Below are 17,988 nucleotides of genomic sequence, written 5' to 3'. Positions count from 1 at the left end.
GGGGAGTCACTGCCTCGCCCACAACCGCCTGTTACCACCACATGCACCCCGGGGCCTGCTCTGTTCTCAGCAGCAGTCAAGCCCCTTACAGACTTAGCCCAGAAACTGCAGGAGAGCAGGCACGGCATCCAGAGGGAGAGTCAGACTGAACACAGGGCACCCAGAGTTACCCACGACCCCACCCAGGTCTTCGCAACTTGACCAAACCTGACAACAGCCTCAGTTTTGAAAAGCTCAGCAGCCCCAGGTTATATGGTGTTGAAGGGACGCTGAGGGCAGAAAGCACAGGAAAAGAGCAGCCGCCTGGCATTACCTGAGAGGGAAATGTGTTTGCGGTACAAAAATTCTAAAACAAGGCCTGAGCCTGGGGGGTGCGCTTGCTTCCTTCCCAGACTGATGTCCGTGTGAAGGAGGACACATCCACCTATGGTCCAGGTGCCCCACCGAGCCGGTCAGCAGGCTGCTAAGCCCTCGGTGGAGAGCATGACGGGGAGGCCACGGCGGGGGCAGGGGGCTCACCCCAGGACCCACTCCACGTTCCCTAACCACTCGCCCTCTGGATGCGGCAGAAGAAGCTGCTCTTCTTCCCTTTTCTCAGAACCTCCTTTTTGTTCCTTCCAGGGAGGCCTCCAGGACCACAGTGCCAACGCCTGGTGAGTAAGTCTAGCCTGGGCATTCATTCACCTCGAGGAAGCACTAGAAGCCACGTCCCCCACTCCTGTCAGACATCTTTTAAGCTCCATCTGTTTGATTCCATAAATATCCCAATTAGCTCAGAAGAAGAAAAATTAACAATAAAATGACAACTAATAGCAACTAGCAATCATGCAATAGCAATTACGATTTGTTGCTAAAGCACATCGGTTTTCCCACATGGTCTCATGTAACCCTTATAAACAAGCCTGCCCAGAGGACACCACTCACCCCCTGATAAATGAGGACATGTTGGCTCAAAGCAACTGACCCAAGTTCACGTGCCCAAGAAATGAAACAAGATTTCTCTGACTCCAAAACAGAACCTCCCTCCACCTCTCTCTCTTAATTCCCTTCAAAGGTTACCGTTTTGTCATCTTAGGTCTTCTATGAGTGAAAAGGTGTTAATTTGCTTTTCAAAAGAAAGTTCTTTTTTAACAAAATAGTAAACCCAGAACCTCACTGACTGCAGCGAGTTAAGGTTAGGGAATTCCTCTACAAATCTATATGGCATATTCCTAAATACACATTTTCTCTTGCTACATGATTCTTGGGTAGGTGACTTTTCAGGGAGTTAGCGCTTTTCACATGTTTATTTTTAGTAAATTCAAATTGCCTATGATCCTTCACCTCTGGAATATTGGAGACAATTTCAAAAGTCACTCCACAGCCAGGAATAGAACTTCGGTGAGACATCTTTTTTAGTAGACTCTGGGCGAAACCCTAGAGAAAAACAAAAGAGGAGATATGACTTCCCATCTCACAAACTGAGCTGACGTTAACAAAGACACAGCACAAAGGGTACCTGGTCCACTCTCACCCAAAACAATCCGAGCACATTTCCTTTTTCAGCTAGCTAAACCCCAAAGCACTCAACACAGGTTCCCCAACCTCCTCTTAGGGCACAGAACCAATTTACTTGATACTTGCAATGGGGCCGGCCCCAGACCCAATACGGGAAAAGGACAGGCCCCCCTCTGGTCTGACACAAGGCCTCTGGCTCAACGCCGCTTAAAGGCCACCGAATAAGACTTTTGACTTCGAGACAGTAAAATGACCTTCTAGCTAAGCTGTGAGCAGGGCTGGCGGTGCTTCTCACACTTTTTTTTTTTTTTTCCGGCAGCTGGATGGACATCTTGTACCATGAATATTGACAAGTTCAGGCATTAAATTCTCGACCAAAGCAGGATCGTTATGAAGAATGATTTAAGAGTGCATGGTCATTGTTTATGCTGACTGTGCTCTCTGCACAGTTAAGAATTGAACTGTTGAATTAATGCACAGATGACTCATTGGAAGATGCTGCTGAGGCCGAGCATCCTGGGGAGGTTGAGGAGAGCGGGGAGGAGGGCGGAGAGCACTCCGTGAATGAAGATAAGAAAACAGAACATTCCACTCACACTCAACCTTTGTCCCCAGATAAAAGGCAAGTTGGAAGCATGTGCGCCCACCCTCCCAGGGGAAGGGAGAAGCTGTTTGGGCGTAGAAATGCGCATTTTCACGAGCCTGCTTCAAGCTTATTTCCTTCCTATTCACTGATCTCGAGGTAGTTTTTGAAAGATTCTGACCTCTCGGGAAGCCGACAGACCATTCCTTCCACCCCTCCCCTGGCTGCCTTGGGCCTTGCAATGCTGGGTCACTGCCAATGTCAGTGGTCGCGACACAGCCAGGCTGGATTTTCGGGTGGCGGGGGAGGTGTGGGGCCTGGTGGTGTGGGGCCTTGTATTCCGTGTGTTTGGAATGACTGGTGCTGCTGGCGGGCAGTAGGCTCCTGAGACACGCTACATTCTCGCTAGGGAGGAGCAGCCTTTAGGAGTGAAACACCCGGCACCGGGGCGGCGGGGTGGGGGAGGAGGCTGGCAGGAGGCTGGCACGCCCTGAAATACTGTCATCCTTCAGCATCGATTTGAAACAATCAAACCATTTCAACCACGGGGGGGAAACGTGGCAACTTCTTGTCCCTACGATAACAATTTTCAAGTAATATTAAAAAATAATAAATATTTTAGAAATGGAGGACACGTGGTGGCTGGCGATGTTGCCCTCTGCGCAGGGAGCCGTGGACCCGGGGGCTGGACCTGAGCAGGCCAGTGCCTGACAACAGAAGCTCTACTTCTGAAACTGTGGCTTCTCTCAGCGCTCCCCAGGAGCAGCCTGTCCCTTCTGTCCCTCACAGATTGCCCGAACGGGAAGCTGGACACAAGAGCTGCAGCTGACCCAAGCCTGGTCTCACTGAGGTCGGACTGCCGAGCTAAGGAGCTGCAATTTTAACAGCATTACGGCCCGTCCTCGTTCCCAAGATTGATATCAGTGTGACATTTAGAAGTGAAGATTAATTTTTAGGGGTAGAGATTACATCTAGAGCTCTGTCAACCATGACTGTGCTCTTCCAAATGAAAAGATTTCTTTTCATCTGTCCTGGTTTTCATCAGTGATTGCAAAGGTCTCAAAAAAGTGAGCAGAGACAGTTAAAAGGATCCTCAGCCTTAACCTCCCAAATCCTGCATTTGCAAAGCCAGTAACAGAACTCATTTATAATTTCACCTATAAGATTTCTACTAAACCCTTCATAGGGCACAGGCACTGGGAGGAGCCCAGCTCTGCCCCTCCCAGCCCCGCCAGCCCCTCCTTGGCACAGAACAGCCAGCTCCGACTCTGCTGCCAACCCATCTACTGAGGCGCAGCTCACGTGGACCCTCTTCTCCGAAGCCTCACTGCCACCCTGGCCCTGGACACACCCTCCCGCCACCCAGAGCCCCTGCACGAGGGGCACCTGCACGAGCCACTATCCCGGCAGAGCGCCCCACGAGCCACTATCCCAGCCTGACACCTGCGCCTGCTGACGGACTTGACTCCTGCAGTAGGCAGACTACTGCTACTTCATCTTTTAACCCAAGCTTGAAGTCTGCTCTCTCCAAATATGTAACTGAGCACCCAGCAGAGGTGACTAGAAGGGGAGAAAGGTGTGGGCAGGGGAGGGGTGGGAAGAGCGGACCCAGCCCACGTGCAGCGAACCTCCCCATCCTGCAAACCTCCCCGTCCCGCAGGCTCCGGTGTGCGGCAGCCACTGTGCACTGACCGTGCCCTTGCCAGGGCCCGGTGGCGCTGAGAGGGGTGGCCGCTGGGGAAGAGGCAATAAGAAAGGCCCAGCACAGAGTGTAGCACAGTCTGGGAGGCAGGAAGCCCCATCCCAGGACGGAAGCAAGCAGGCCACAGGCACTGGTGTGACCCTGGAGAGAGCAGCATGCGCCGGCAGCACCGTGGGCCCTCAGGCAGACCTGGGGTTGGGCTGCAGCTCCCGCCGAGGACTCACCTGCCGGCCGTGCACGTGGACACAGATGCGCTTGCGCAGGACCAGCTGCATGCTGGCTGGGTGGCTGAGCTGCACGGTGACCCGCACGATGAGGAAGACGCGCTCGTCCGCGGGGGTGCCCTTGCTGAGCTGGGGGCAGCCGTGCACCGCCGAGTCCCAGGAGGCTTCTGCCTTCGCCTGCACAGACAGAGGAGCATGCGTCCCTCCCTTCCTTGGAACAAGCACCCCAAGGCAGCCCCTGGACCCGGGCTGAAGAGGCAGCGCCAGCAAGAGTGCCCCTCGGCCAGAACCGCCGTCTGCAGGTGCCTCCTCCAGGCCCCGTGCCTGCTCGACATTGCAGCGTCCTCCGCCCGCACATGGCACAGACACACCAGTGTTGTTATTCTTGCTGAGTCACTCTGGAGTCGGTCACAGACATAGGACTCCAACCCCAAACACCTCAGCGACCCCCTCTGTGAGGAAGGATGTCCTCTGACTTAACCACAGTCAAGGGCTGTTTCTGGAACTTTCACAAAGGCCTGAGACCACAGACCATGGCTCACAGTCAGACGCGCTTCACAGAGCGCGTCCCCTGCCAAGCCCCATGTCTGCCTGACCCGCAGGGGCCCAGCCACTGGGGCAGGCCCCGGTCGCCAGGTGGACCCAACCCATCTGATTTCATATCTCAGGACACCATGGCGCTGCATGTCCTTCGAGTGTCCTGTGACACTCATCTTAACCTCAACTCGGTGAGGCCCGCTGGGTACCTGCCGGTCAGACTGACCACTGTCAGGATGCCCTGAGCGGCCTCATCTACTCTTTTATTCCCTTTATTAAAAAGTCTTCACTAAAAAGAAACTGCAACGCAACAGCAAACAGGGCCTCTTCACCTCCCTGTGCCCCCAGCATGTCCCTGGGGAGTGGTCACCATGACCTGACCGTGAGCAAAGAGGCATTTCCCAGGAGAGGAAGCTGCACCGGAGGGGACATACTCGCATGTCCAAGCCCCATTTTTCTGGGACTCATAATGGGAGCCTTTTCTTTCCATCTCTTGAGAAATACAAGCACCAAAACGATGACTGTGCTGGAGGCCGCAGAGGCCCACGGAGGTAGGCCGCAGGCGCCCCCGACCTGAGCCTCCTTTGTTACCTCTCCATCATGCTCCTTTATAATCTGCAGCTCAAAGAACTCGTCCTCTTCTTCCCCGGTGAGGGTAGCATCCCACCCGCCAGCTTCCGGGTCATCAAGATTATCCTGAGAGCTGAAGTCGTCAGCTAAAAGCAAAGAAGCTCCATTAAATAGAGATCCTTGTGCTGAAAACCGCTAACAGCAAGATCTCAAGATGCTTCATGTTAAAATTCTTCTGCCTCAAACCTCATCGGCCTCTGGCTCTGAAATCGTACATGGCGCAGACGAGCCCCGCTAGACGGCTTGGGGGCTCAGGGCTGGAACGTGCCTGAGAAACTGCTCTATCCCATCCTCTACCTTCATGCCTTAGTTTACCCAGAAGCCCACAGGCTGAGAGGTCACTCCAGGTCAGCCCGTAGGCCTGCAAGACAGGACATCCTAAGTTCCTAAGCAAGAAGTGAGTGACAGAGATGATCTGACAGTTAAGTTCAATACGTGGGCGGGAACTGAAGGGCAGCCCGAGGCCCACTAGTTGTCCGGGCCCAGCCTGGCCCCTCGACTCCCTCCCACCATTAGCCTGTAGGCAGCACCACAAGTACCCGTCCTGGTCTGTGAGCCTGGGGGATCCACAAACGGGCATGAGGCTGAGCAAGGTCCTGCCGTGTCTCAGAACAGCCACACTAACAGATCTTTAGCTTGTTTCCACTTTCTTACCCCTCTATGCACCCCCTCCCCCAGCATCTTGTCTTGCTGACAGAACAGGACAGTCACCCGCAGCCGCCAAGCTCGGGGGACACTAAGGCTGGACAAGGCACCGCACCCAACCCCCAGGGGAAGCAGTGGCCAAGGACTATCCTCTGATTCCACATGAACTTGAAGATCTCCCCTGTGTCTAATCAGCTACGCAGCGTGAGGCACTGATACCGCGGCAGTGCAGCCCTTCTGGCTCGCTCGGGGAAACCATGGCCGACATCCAGTCTTGTCGACGTGTAAGATGGGTTGTTTTAACACACTTCTGTCAATGTCTGAGGAATCGAAGGCTGCCTGTTAACTCATTTTTAGCTCCTGAATCTTCTTTTTCGCTTTCTTTTCCCTTCCGGACAGCATGTATGTAAGAGGGAGCCACATCTGAAACACTTTACAGGATCTGGGGGAGCTGGCAAGAAATACTTGATAAAGAGATGGCTCAGGGAGGGACCCACAGAAAATGGGGGGCTTAAAAGGTGCTAAAAAAAGAGGCCACAAGGGCCCCGCTAGTTATCAGTGCTTCCCGGACACAAGCTGTCCCCTAAGAATTAAAGAAGAAAGCATGTCAGGTGCAGGTAAGGTCACCGCCACGGGCACTGGCGAGAGAAGGGAGGACACACAGGCACAGCCCTGGGGAGAGGGGCCGTTCCCGCCACGCAAACGCTGCCTTCCAGAGCCCCACTCTCGGCCCAAGGTCAGAGTCCTCTGGGGCACAAACAAGGGGCCCAACCTTAGCCTCATGGAGTCGCCCCCTTACACCAGTGCTGCCTCAGCAGGACGAGCCTTCGAGAAAACCTGCAAACTCACCGTTGAGGTCCAGGAAGATGACAGGAATGTGCATCTCCATCCCGGGCACAGGAGTCCTATGACGGAACAACAGGTGGCATCACCAACAGAACCGACGCTCACGCACACCCACAAGCACTGCGGGCCGAGCGAGCAGCTGTGGTCTCACGGTGGTTTCCACCAGAGCAGCCACACAGACTCCCAGGACCCACCCGGCCTCTACCTGCCCGGACAGGAGACCCACATCTGCTCGCTGCTGACCCCCGCCCAGGGACTTCCTCATTCTGTTAGAAACTGGAGGGCCCCACGTGACTCAATTTGCTATTTTAATTTCTATAAAGTTCTTTATCATCTCTGTAGGAGCATCTGCTGACAGCACAGTTTAAGCACCGAAGCCCAAAACTCCTGGAGATGCAACTTTATTACCAGCGGTCTTTAAGGGAACAGCCCAAGGAATTAACATAATAATTTTTTTAGTGCTAAGTGCAATGATACTAAATATTGATTTAGAGTCTCAGAAATCTTCATTACTTGGGCCCATAATAATATTTAATAAAGCACCATTTTAGGCCACAGTTACTCCAACTCGAGGAAAGAACTTAACGCCTCCACCCACATAACCCCTGAAGCGCCCCGCCAGGCCCCCCACCCACGGAGCACAGGCCGCGCATAAGCAGGCGCCTCGGAGGGTTCCTGAGGCCGGGGCAGCATCCGTACCATTCTGCAGGGGCCCCCGGGATGCCGCTGCCGGCGGAGGGGACCATCACAGCGTTCCTCTCCTCCGTGAGCGTCAGCCGCATCTCCAGAAGCTGGGCTTCGCGGTCAGCATCATCCTCTGTCTTATCTAGAGCAGGGGAGCGAGGAGCAATGGCAGACCCTCACCTGCCGTTCACAGGCCTGGCCCACGCCTGCGTCTCAGCAGTAGGTGGGGGGCTCGAGGAAGGCGACCCCTGAGCGGGGGTGTGTGTCTCAGTGGACAAAGAAGCACAGGTGGAGGGTGCCGTGCTCCAGGGCTGCTGGCCGTGGACGGCCCGCTGGGAACAGCACCGGAAGCTTAGAGGCGCCGGCACTTTTGGATAAGAAATCAGGCCACATCAGCACCTTCCCGCAGGTGCCGGGGGACGTGCATGTGTGCTGTGCTTTCTCTCTCCTTGCTGGGGCTGGGGGGAGACGCGGGCCAAGGCGCCACGCACCAGGAGGCCAAGCCCCTGGGCTCCCGCCTCCCCATTACGGATGACCACCTGCTCCTGGCTCAGGGGCGCGGCGGGGCAGTGGGGCGCACTCAGCGCTTCTCCTACCACTCTTGGTGACGGACTTGTGCAGCTGCTTGTCCAGGTAGTCCTGGCGCTTGGTCAGGGCGGTAAGCCACTTCCTGCGCAGCCTCTCCAGGTCCCGGTCCTGGCGGGGAGGGAAGGAGGTGAGCTCAGCCTTGCTCGACATGACCGGCCTGCACCCACACCCCCGGAGGACCCCGCACGTGGAGCCCGCACAGGCTCATCTGGGAACCACTATGTGTTGGCTCGGTGCTTCAGAACTGAAACCTGCAGACATTAAAGCGCTACGTGCTAGAGACCGTTTCCAAACCCGCCCGTGTGATCAAAGCCAGCTTCAGTGCTAGAGGCTCACGGGACAGACGTCACACTCGCCACTAAGATCCTCCAGGCGGTCACTTTGCTGCATACAAACCACAAGGTGACTCCGTAACCCTCAGGGCGCACCCCTGAAGCCAGCACAGGGGCCTTCGAGTCCCCGGAGGCCGCCGTTAGCATGTAATCTCTGGTCTGGGCGAACATGTGCCGGTTCCTCTGCCTTGTGGGCTTGTTTGGCGGGGAAGGGGGGTGTCATCAACCGAACCAGTCAACACCTGACCGGACGCCAATTCCACCTCATTTCCTTCGGTAATAAAGTTACAAGACCGGGTAGCCCAGTGGGAGGCGGGGGACGGAGGGTATCTGGACTTCACTAAGGCACTTAACCAAATGCCTCGTGACACGCTGCGGGCAAGCGGAGGAGCGATGCACGGGGGAGAAGTCACGAAGGCTGAGATGCCACATCCACAGCACGGTGATTAATGGAGGAATGTGGGCTTCAGGGAAGTCTCCCCCACTGCTACAGGACCCTGCAGTTAACCCCATCGGATACTTTTATCAACAACTTATTGGAAGGCAGACATTTTTATCCAATTAGAATGATGCAAAACCAGCAGTGTGACTGCACTGGATGACATAATCCGGGCCCAAAGCAGTCAGCAGTCCAGACAATGACTAACACAGCTGGCGAGATGAACCGTGCAGGAGCTGAGGGGACGGGGGAACCAGCACCAATCCTGTGCAGCCCAGGAAGCAGGGAGACCCAGCTTGAAATGTGGGAGACCCGAGGGGTGAGACTTGCTCAAGCTCTGCAGGGGACAGATCCCAAAGAGAGAAGACAGGGCACCCCACATGATGAGAAAGCTGGAGGCTGGGAGCCCCGGGTGTGGAAAAGTGTAACAGTCATAAATGTTTTCCTGTGCGAAGCAGAATTTACATTATCAGTAGAAAACATTCCTTGTTTTTGAGAAAAAGCAGTATCTGACTCAAAATGAACTATCTCATTACTCGGGGTGTGTAACAAGCGTCAGAATATCGTTTCGGGTTTATCAAGCTCACTGGACAGGCCAATAGGCCCTAATTACCTGGTAGCTGTCCATGTCCTCCTCTTCCTCCTAAGAGAGAAAGCAGATGTGAAGCCAAAACTCCGCTAAACTATCGCGCTTCCCCACACTCGTCACTGTCTGCTGATGGACACCTGTTTCCCTGCCACCTACACGGCCCTCCCTCCAGGATCTGTGGGTTTCAGGAAGTTGGAATAAAATCTTGAGCTTCTCCAGGGAAAGGGAAGAACAGACCTTTGGGGAAGCAGGACAACAGGCTCCCGCTGGGCACAGCCCCTCTCCAGGGAAAACCCAGGCCTGCTGTCAGCATGGGGCCTGCTGGCAGCATCTAGACAGCCTGGCAGGGGGCTGCTGCAGGGTAGTGGGGGGTGGAGTTGGTTAATCAGGCGAGTTGGAGGGGTTCCTGGAGGCTGAGGTGCTTTAACCCCCAACACGCCAACAAAGCAGCAGGGGGTGCCGCGTGCAAGAACACAGAGCAGCAGCAAGGGGCAACTGAAAGTTGTCTGCAGAGGCAGTTTCTGGCAGGTTCCAAAGACACTCTGGGGGGGCTGGACCTCTGAGGAGGGTGTAGCAGCACAGGCACTTACGTGGAAGGCCTCGTGAGCACGCGGGGCCCGCAGCGGCCGGACCTTCACGCAGCCGATGCCCACAGAGGAGATGCCTTCTTCTATCAGGGGCAGTGCCCCCGACTCCTGCACCGACTTCACCTCCACGTGGACCCGCCGGGACTGGCCCTGCACACACACACACACAGTCGTCAGAGTTGCTGAAATTCAGGGTGATCCCCAAAAGTGTGGTGTAGAGAGACCCCTACAGGCTAATGTTGAGAAAACCACTCTACAGATTGCAAAGTAATCAGGAAATTGGTTTATCTTTTACGCGAGTAGAGAGACACAGAACAAACAGATGGTTTTCATATTCTTTTCAATTAAAAGAAAACATTCTAACAAAGGCAACGCAAAAGACTGGATGCCAAAAGACGTTCAATGAGCTAATAATCAAATAAAAATTAAAATAAGCAGGGACACACTTCTAGTTGCACCTGTGAAACAGGTGAAAGCAATCATCTATAAAGTCAATTTCTAACACAGCCCAAAGTTTATGAAACTGGCAGTTACTGCACTGTGGGATCATAACGTGGAACATACTTTCTCCTGGGCAATTGGCCTTAGAAATATCCCTCGACCTTGAGGGAATCTATAAATAATCATACATGTGAAGTATCTTAAAGCAATGCTAAAAATAAAAAAAAAAGATACAAATTAAATGCATCATATAATTGCTTAAACTGTAGTTTATGTAATAAGATATCGCAGTCATTAAAATACTGCAGTTGAAATCATACATGCTATATTAGGTTAAAGAGCAGATTACCAAACCCAATATAAACGGTATGATCCGCTTTTTAAAGTGAGTACAATTAGAAACAAGGAGAATCACTAGTAGCAGACAGTCACCACTCTAACCACCAAATCCAATCATTTTAAACCAGATTGGCTACAGTGGAATTCATCAGAGAAGTCATGGCTTCTTAGGCACATTTTCAGCAGAAATACTATGTAGCTTGTATATTACAATGAAGTAATATTTTTAAAGAAAATTCCCAGCATCTCCAAATTACGGACTTCTAAGTTGGCTTATACGTTTAGGAACGTAAGAGAACTGGAAAACTGGAGTTTGAATATATAATTTCCATTTAGATCCTCTCCCCTCTTCCATCAGATTTTAATTGCAGGGGGCTTGGTGTCATCAGGAAAATCAAGGAAGGCAACAATGGACCCCATCAAGCCTGACTTGGAAGATGGGCAGCAGATGTCTTTTGATTCAATATTCCCCAGGGTCTGTGTGTCCCTGGGACCGGCCGCCCCGTCGGCCCCCCTGCCTGGCCAGAGTGACGGCGCTGAGCCTGTGCGTCCAGGCTGGGCGGGTCAGGATGAGCGGGTGAGGAGGCAGAGGGCGGCTTTAAGGAACATTCACAGAAGTCTTGAGCAATGAGACTGACTCCTTGTAATTGCTGATATTTGCCTGTTTTTTTAACTATAAAAGCAGTTTTTCTCCTTCACATCCCTGTTCCATTGCAAAGTATGTTGAGGCCCGAGCCGGCCCTGCCCTCTGGACCCAGCTGCACAGGCTTCCCTGGCCTCTGGTGCTGCGTCCCCTCCTCCACGGCCCTGCCCCCCCCCCACTCTCCTAATTCCCACTTCCATGCCAGTATTCCTCCACAGTGCGTCCAGCCTGGAGGATTCCTTCAGCAGCCAGGTCAAGACACACATCTGCCAAAAAAGGCTTTTCCAAGAACCCGACACGACCCTGGACACATTCAGGAAAGGTCAGAAGCAAGACAAACACTTCAATTTTCAATTTACACTGAACCACAGAAAATCGCCTGGTTTGTCTTCTAGGAGGCGAGTTTCTAAAGCATCCAAAGAAGATTATATATATACATATATATATATATATATATATATATGTCTTCACAGATGTTCAAGAAAGATGTTCTTCACACCCTGAAAATTCCTTTATGCATATATCTCAAGCTATGGCTTAAACCAGCTTCTCCTTTTGCTCCCCACCACACATGAATGAACCCCTAAACCTCACTGCTGGGACCAAAGCACAAGTGCTTCTGACCTTCCCAAAGTTTAAGCAATATCTTTTTCCTTTAACCTTTTTTTTATATTTTGCTTCAAATGATTTCAACATTCGTTTTCTAGAGCTATTTTAATATTCAACTATTGTCGTAGAGCCATCACAGAATTCAGTCTTCTACCGAACGCTGAGTCACTATATATAAAGTATGGCCAGCAAAGGCTCTTTCCAAGCCTCCTGTGAGAGTCTATGAAGACATTCTCTCTCAGGGTGAGTTGGAGACACTGGACAGATCTCAACCTGGGTGAGGGGTCCAGTGAGTCAGTCCTTGTACAAACCCCAGGAAGGAGTGTTGCCAGGGCCACGTCACACCCAGAGTGAGCGCGAGTGGCCCCTGGGCCTGCACAGGTGGGCGGGGTCCACCCCGCTTGTCCCTGCCCATGCCCGCCGTGCACAGCCAGGTGATGCGTCTGCTTATCTCCGCTCCTCAGTTCCCAGCTGTCCACTCGAGCTCATCTTCCTCTTGCTTCACACCTAACAGATGCTGCGTTTAAAATATCCCAAAGGCGGACTTTGAAAGAAAATACAGCTGTGTGGGAGATGATTTTAACGCGAGATGGGGACTTGGCCAGGCTTGACTCCGTTCACGCCACCAAAAGGAGCCAAGGGTTAAGCTATGTGAGGCTGACGCCCTTCACGTCTGTGCTTGGAACAGCAACTTTTGGTTTCTTACCTGCCGGAGCTGGAAGATCCCTCCAGTCGGCACATCCTTCGCAGGGGTCACTTCCACCGGGCAGTAGTCGCCGTTCTCGTTCTGCTCCAGAATCTGAACCCAGAATTCCACCTTCCTGCTGACCTCGCTCCACCTAGGAAAGAGGCGGAGTTCTGGGAGACCTTACGTTTCCGTCTCACGCAGGCAGCTGAGTGCCCTAACCGCGCTGGCAACCTCCAGGCAGGACGAGCGGCGGTCGGTCAGCGATGGACACTCATGCACACACCGGCAAATGCAATTCAAGGCAAAGCCAAACTATATTAGAACTAGAAATGGTTAAAGCATGAAAAGGACAAGTCTATCTCGCACTGGTCACTTCAGACATGCAGCCTGCAAGAGCGGGCTGGGCTTCAGTGACTGAAGGACCTCCGCCAGGTCAGTAGGAGGTTAAGGGACCAAAACCTCAGCTTCTGACTGACTAGGTGCAAAAACCTCCCTCATGCAAAAAAAGAATATCTGGTTCTCATCTATATTTAGAGGAAAAGTAAGACATAAGTTCTTCCAGCCATTTCCTTTTAACTCCTTTAAAATCCCAGCCAACACCAGAAAAGACTGTTGGGCAAGGTGTGGAGGAAAACTGCGTCACCACTGGTGGGATGAGACGGCCGAGCCCCTGAACACAATGCAGAGGTTTCTCGAGACACTGATCTATCATGTGAGCCAGCAAGCCCACTCGTAGGAGTCCACGCGAAGAACATGAAATGCTAATTCACAGGACGGCTGCATCCTCTGTCCACATGGCCACGGGTGGAGCAACCCAAGTGCTCCGGCCATGGTGGGGGCCAGGTGTGGCCTGTGTGGACAGGGGACACCACTCAGCTATCAAGAAAGATGACTTCTTGCCCTTGACAACATGGATGGAACTGAGGGGTGATACTGAGCAAGTAAGTCAGGAGGAGAAAGGAAAATACAGGCTGATTCTACTCATGTGGAATATAAAGAAATGAAGCAAAGACACCAGCAAAATCCTGGAAATCTAACTGTAGAACAGAGGTTCATCTGAGGGGGTGAAGGAGCATGGGGGGAGGGACACTGGGGGTGTTGCTCGTATTTTGGTGGTGAGCATAGTGTGGTTCACCCGAACCTGTATGCCTAAAACAGGTATGGTGCTAACACCCAACATTATCTTCAAGAAACAAAAAGGATTTGTAAATAAATAAATAAAATACAGTAAAATTCTGGCCAACCAACAAGCCTCCTTTCGTCACTGACATCACTGCAAGGGTGTCGGGCAAGGACAGAACAGGCCGTGCTGGGTTCCAGAGCGCGCCCCGACCCGTTCTCTCTCCAGCTCCCTCACTAGAGATAGTTCATAACCACAAGCATCCTATGAGCCAAAAACTCACTGCGCTGTTTCTCCTTAAACCCCTACATCCTTCCTTTCCCATCACTTGCCTCCTCTACAGGAGTGTACCTGTGCCTTTAAAATCCCCGCAGGCACCCCCATCTTTCCCTGGGCCCTGGGGAGTGTGCAGGCAACGGTCTCCCTCACCATGGAGCCAGAAGGAGACTCCCTCACCTGTCGCGAAGACTTCGTGTCTTTGCTTGAATGATCCCCAAGTCCCACACGGCGGGGTTCCTCCGGGGGTCGTCGACCTTGTGGCCATACACCTCAATGGCCAAGGCGCCTTCCAGAAGATGCTCAGCGAAGTCCTCAGTGACGGTCACAGAAAACTCCTGAAACAAACAAGTGCAGAAAAGAAGCACCTTCCAGTTGCCTGGGGCTGCTGACGGCTGGCACCAGCTCCTCCATCGTGGAACTGACCTCCACAGTGGGGGCTCAGTGGCCAAAGCTCTCGACTTTAAAATTAACTGTAACTGATTCTTGAACACTTTCCCCCTTGGAAGTTTACTGTGCGAGGCCAGCATTGTTTCCTATTTTGTTGGCAATGTTTTAAGAGATATTTTTAAAAGCACAAAACTGCATCAAGAACCACAAGAATCACCTATGACTTCCTTTTTTTTTTTTAAGATTTATTTATTTGTTTATACAAGCACTGGGTACAGTCAGAAGCGCGGGAGGGCGAGAGAATTCACCAAAGCCAGAGCGGGGAGCAGAACAGGCAGAAGGACTGAAGTACACTGCTGAGGGGAGCAGCGGGCGGCAGGAGAGGTCTGCGCGCCATGTGGGACCCTCGCCGGTGGCCGGGGATCGAACCGGTGCTGCAGAGACTGCGGGCAGCTTTGCAGCCCAGCGCTCAACCGCTGCGCCACTGGGGAGGCCCCTCACCTATGACTTCTTGACATAAGTTACCACCTGAAATAATGTAACAATGTGTAGGAAAAACCATTTTTCCTAGTTTGTAGGAAGCAAATTTTCTCCAATGATGGGAGAGAATAGAAATAATGATCATTCAGTTCAAAAAAAAAAAATCACCAAATTATGAAAAATCTCCCACCCTGTCCATCTTTACAAGATGAGGCGTAAGGTGGTGCTCTGGGATAAGTGGGCGTGAGCTCTAAAAAGGCTCACTTTTAAGTCACAGAATCTCCTCGCTCCACCCTAAACACACTACAGGTATTTCTAAGTTTAGACAGGTTAGGAAGGAACGACCCCCTTTAGAAAAAACCCGAGACTCATCAAGTGTTGGACAGCAGGAAAAAGAGCCTGGGGCTGGCGGTGCCGGCACAACTGGCCGAGCTGGCGTCGCCTCAGCTGAAGGGCACTGTCCCCGGGGGGCACGCGAGGAACCAGTGGGAGGACCACATGGGTCCCGTCTGCACTCCAGCTTCACTGCCTGAGACACGAGCCCGCAGCCTGTTTAGACAGCAGCGTCTGCAGTCATCTCGGGAGCACCCACGCGCACACACAATACACGCTACACACACGAGTGCATTCACGCAGCGTGAGTGTCTGACTTGGGGGAGAACTGCACTGTCACGAGGGCCTCTGTCCCAGCTTCACGGAAGTGGCGACACAGAAGACTGCAGGCCTGAGGTGTCCCCAAGCCCCCTAAGAACTGGTCCAAGATGCGCCTTGCTCCCCACTAATTCAGTAAGCAGGCTGGCTTCCCACTGGCTGCACCCAGTGACTGAGTGCCAGTATGGAGAACAGACTTACCTTGCAGTGATCAAAGACCACCATGCACTGAGGCTCCTTGGAGACAGGCGAGGAGGACGTATCCACTTCCGGGGCAACAATCACTGGCTCCTGCTGATCCCAGAAGCTGTATTTGCAGAATACGAAGTGGGACAGGTGCTGCGGCAGCCCGGTGGCCTGGAGGATCTTAACCTGAAGGAAGGGAAGGCTCTGCTGGATTTCCCTTCAGACAGCTGCTGTCTTGCCACGCCGCTGACTGTGGGTTCTTATGACCCAAACCTAGTTGCTCTGAAGTGTTTGTGAAAGGGCATGACTGTCACATTTAGGGAGAGGTTGACACAAGGTAACAGCCACCTTGACAACGCAGGTGGGGTGTTTTAAAGCATCTTCGAGGCTGATGGTTGGCACTCAAATTCTCGTTTCCTGTAACACCACCACCATCACACAATAGTGACACCGGACTGAGGGGCGCTCTCAAGCCAGCAGCACTCGGAACACGGGTTTGGCGTGGGTGCGCCCTAGGAACGCAGGACAGAAAAGAGTATGAAGGCAGGGCATCGTGCTGATGCAGATAAAGAACAAATACTCAAGGAAGGGCAGGACAGTCACTTGATGTTTTTGAACATAAAGAGAAACAAAGTCTCAAGCAGAAGTGTCCCCTGCTGGAGGGTGCTTTCTGGGAGATCTTTAACCAGCATCGGGGATGTGCACTTGAAAGACCTGGGGGAGGGGGCAGAAGGGAGATTAGAGCTGGTGAACCCTGGCCATCCCCTGTGATGCTTCCCAAATGCCTTCTCCACACCTGGCCTGTGGAAGGCGTGGCCTGCAGGAGCAGTGTGGAGCTAGAGGCCGGGTCTCACCAGACCCTCATGTCCACAGCAAACATGCCTGTGAATCTGAAAACATCCAAACAGTCCTACTAGTTCTGCTGGCTGCGTCAGGCTGATTTTTAAAACTGGCGCTTTAGTGATAAATTCTGGAAAGAAACTGCGAAGGAAACCTCCACCTCCCAGCTAGAAAGGAAACTAAGGCCTGCAGTTAGGTAAGCTGGACTGAGCTCCAACCTTGCTGGTAAGACCGACTCCTGCGTGCCAGGCCAAGTGACCAGGCCTTGTGGCACCCACCTTGGGCCATCCGACCCGTCTCACTCACGAGGCACTCAACCGCCAGCAAGGAAACACGACAGATGCAGGTTTCAGCGTGTGGCAGAGGCCGAGGTCGTCCAGCAGCCAACGCAGAAACCCTAACGTTTTAGGAACGTTAGCAAGAACCAAAGTCACACAGAGCCAGCGGCTTTATTTGCTCCCAAACCAGTCACAAAATGGGAAGGTTGCAAAAGGGACCCCCCCCCCCCAGATCCTCCATTTCTTCCCGTGGTGTTAGCAAGAGCTGAAAACCCCTGGAGAGGTTCCCTGGCAGGCGCACAGGCCAACACGCATGGCCTGTTCCTCCAAACCCACAGAGCCGTCAGCACTCAGCACCCAGCCTGCTGGGACATTTTAGAGCTCCCAATTTTTCATTAAGTGTTTCAAAATGTTTACTGGCTTCTTTAAGGTGAGCAACAGAGGGTTCGGGAAGACCGCAAGGTTTTGGAGGCACGTATGTTCAAGTAAATTAGCTACCAGTCACTATCTTGTGTGTTTGAACAAATTACTTAAATCTGAGTTTTCTTGCCCTAGTTTTCTCTCATGCCAAGCGGGCGAGGCGTCGTGACACGGGGTCCGGGCTGGCCACTGCAGTGAGAGAGAGGGAAGGACACCGGGCACCGAGCGGACAAGTGCTCACAACACGTGCTCCTGTCACGGAGGCCGTCGCGAAGCCACTTTCTAGCCTTAGAAGTTAATCTCAGTTCACAATAAACCAGAAAGCAAGATTCAATGTGCAGCATTCACACCCGCAGGTTCGTTCTCAGGAGAAAGACGCCAGGAACGAGGAATAGCTGGATATCGAGAACGCAGCTTGTTTTTAAGTTTTTAAACACCAAAATCAGAATGTCCACCAGGGGTCAGAATTCCACAGGTCACGATGCAGGAAGGCAAGAATGTCAGCGGACAGGGACGCTGTTTGTGGGGTTTTTTTTAATAAACTGATTTTATGTCGTGGAATTGACAATGGTATTATGCTAATACTAAGGGTGTTTGTGTTTTTTTTAATCATGGAAAAACAAATCCCAACTTCTCTTATAGGCTCATCCCTCCTCGTATCTGAAGCCTCCCAGCTGGGTTTATGTGGCTTTTTCACTCACGTTTTGTTTATTGTCATATGGGTTACTGGTTCTCCTCTTTTTC

The 17,988-nt window shown here is 52.6% G+C and overlaps 1 protein-coding gene across 2 annotated transcripts in view; it reads right to left on the bottom strand.

Annotated features, from left to right (window-relative positions):
• The window catches only part of KIF13B (kinesin family member 13B), a gene marked incomplete at both ends in the record, with an annotated part of 127,182 nt that overhangs the window by 27,364 nt on the left and 81,830 nt on the right, over window positions 1-17,988 (bottom strand). For both annotated transcript variants that reach the window (XM_084232303.1, XM_084232304.1), the window contains 11 exons: window positions 1,324-1,416; window positions 4,007-4,183; window positions 5,135-5,259; window positions 6,668-6,723; window positions 7,364-7,490; window positions 7,945-8,044; window positions 9,321-9,350; window positions 9,887-10,033; window positions 12,622-12,754; window positions 14,180-14,337; window positions 15,722-15,892. In XM_084232303.1, coding sequence (XP_084088429.1) covers window positions 1,324-1,416; window positions 4,007-4,183; window positions 5,135-5,259; window positions 6,668-6,723; window positions 7,364-7,490; window positions 7,945-8,044; window positions 9,321-9,350; window positions 9,887-10,033; window positions 12,622-12,754; window positions 14,180-14,337; window positions 15,722-15,892 — 1,317 coding nt within the window. The remainder of the gene's footprint in view (window positions 1-1,323; window positions 1,417-4,006; window positions 4,184-5,134; window positions 5,260-6,667; window positions 6,724-7,363; window positions 7,491-7,944; window positions 8,045-9,320; window positions 9,351-9,886; window positions 10,034-12,621; window positions 12,755-14,179; window positions 14,338-15,721; window positions 15,893-17,988) is intronic.

This window comes from Talpa europaea (assembly GCF_964194135.1).
Source record: "Talpa europaea genome assembly, chromosome: 4".
Taxonomy (NCBI): Eukaryota; Metazoa; Chordata; class Mammalia; order Eulipotyphla; family Talpidae; genus Talpa; species Talpa europaea.
Note: the sequence above shows the minus strand (reverse complement) of the source record. Positions and strands in the feature narration are given on the sequence as shown.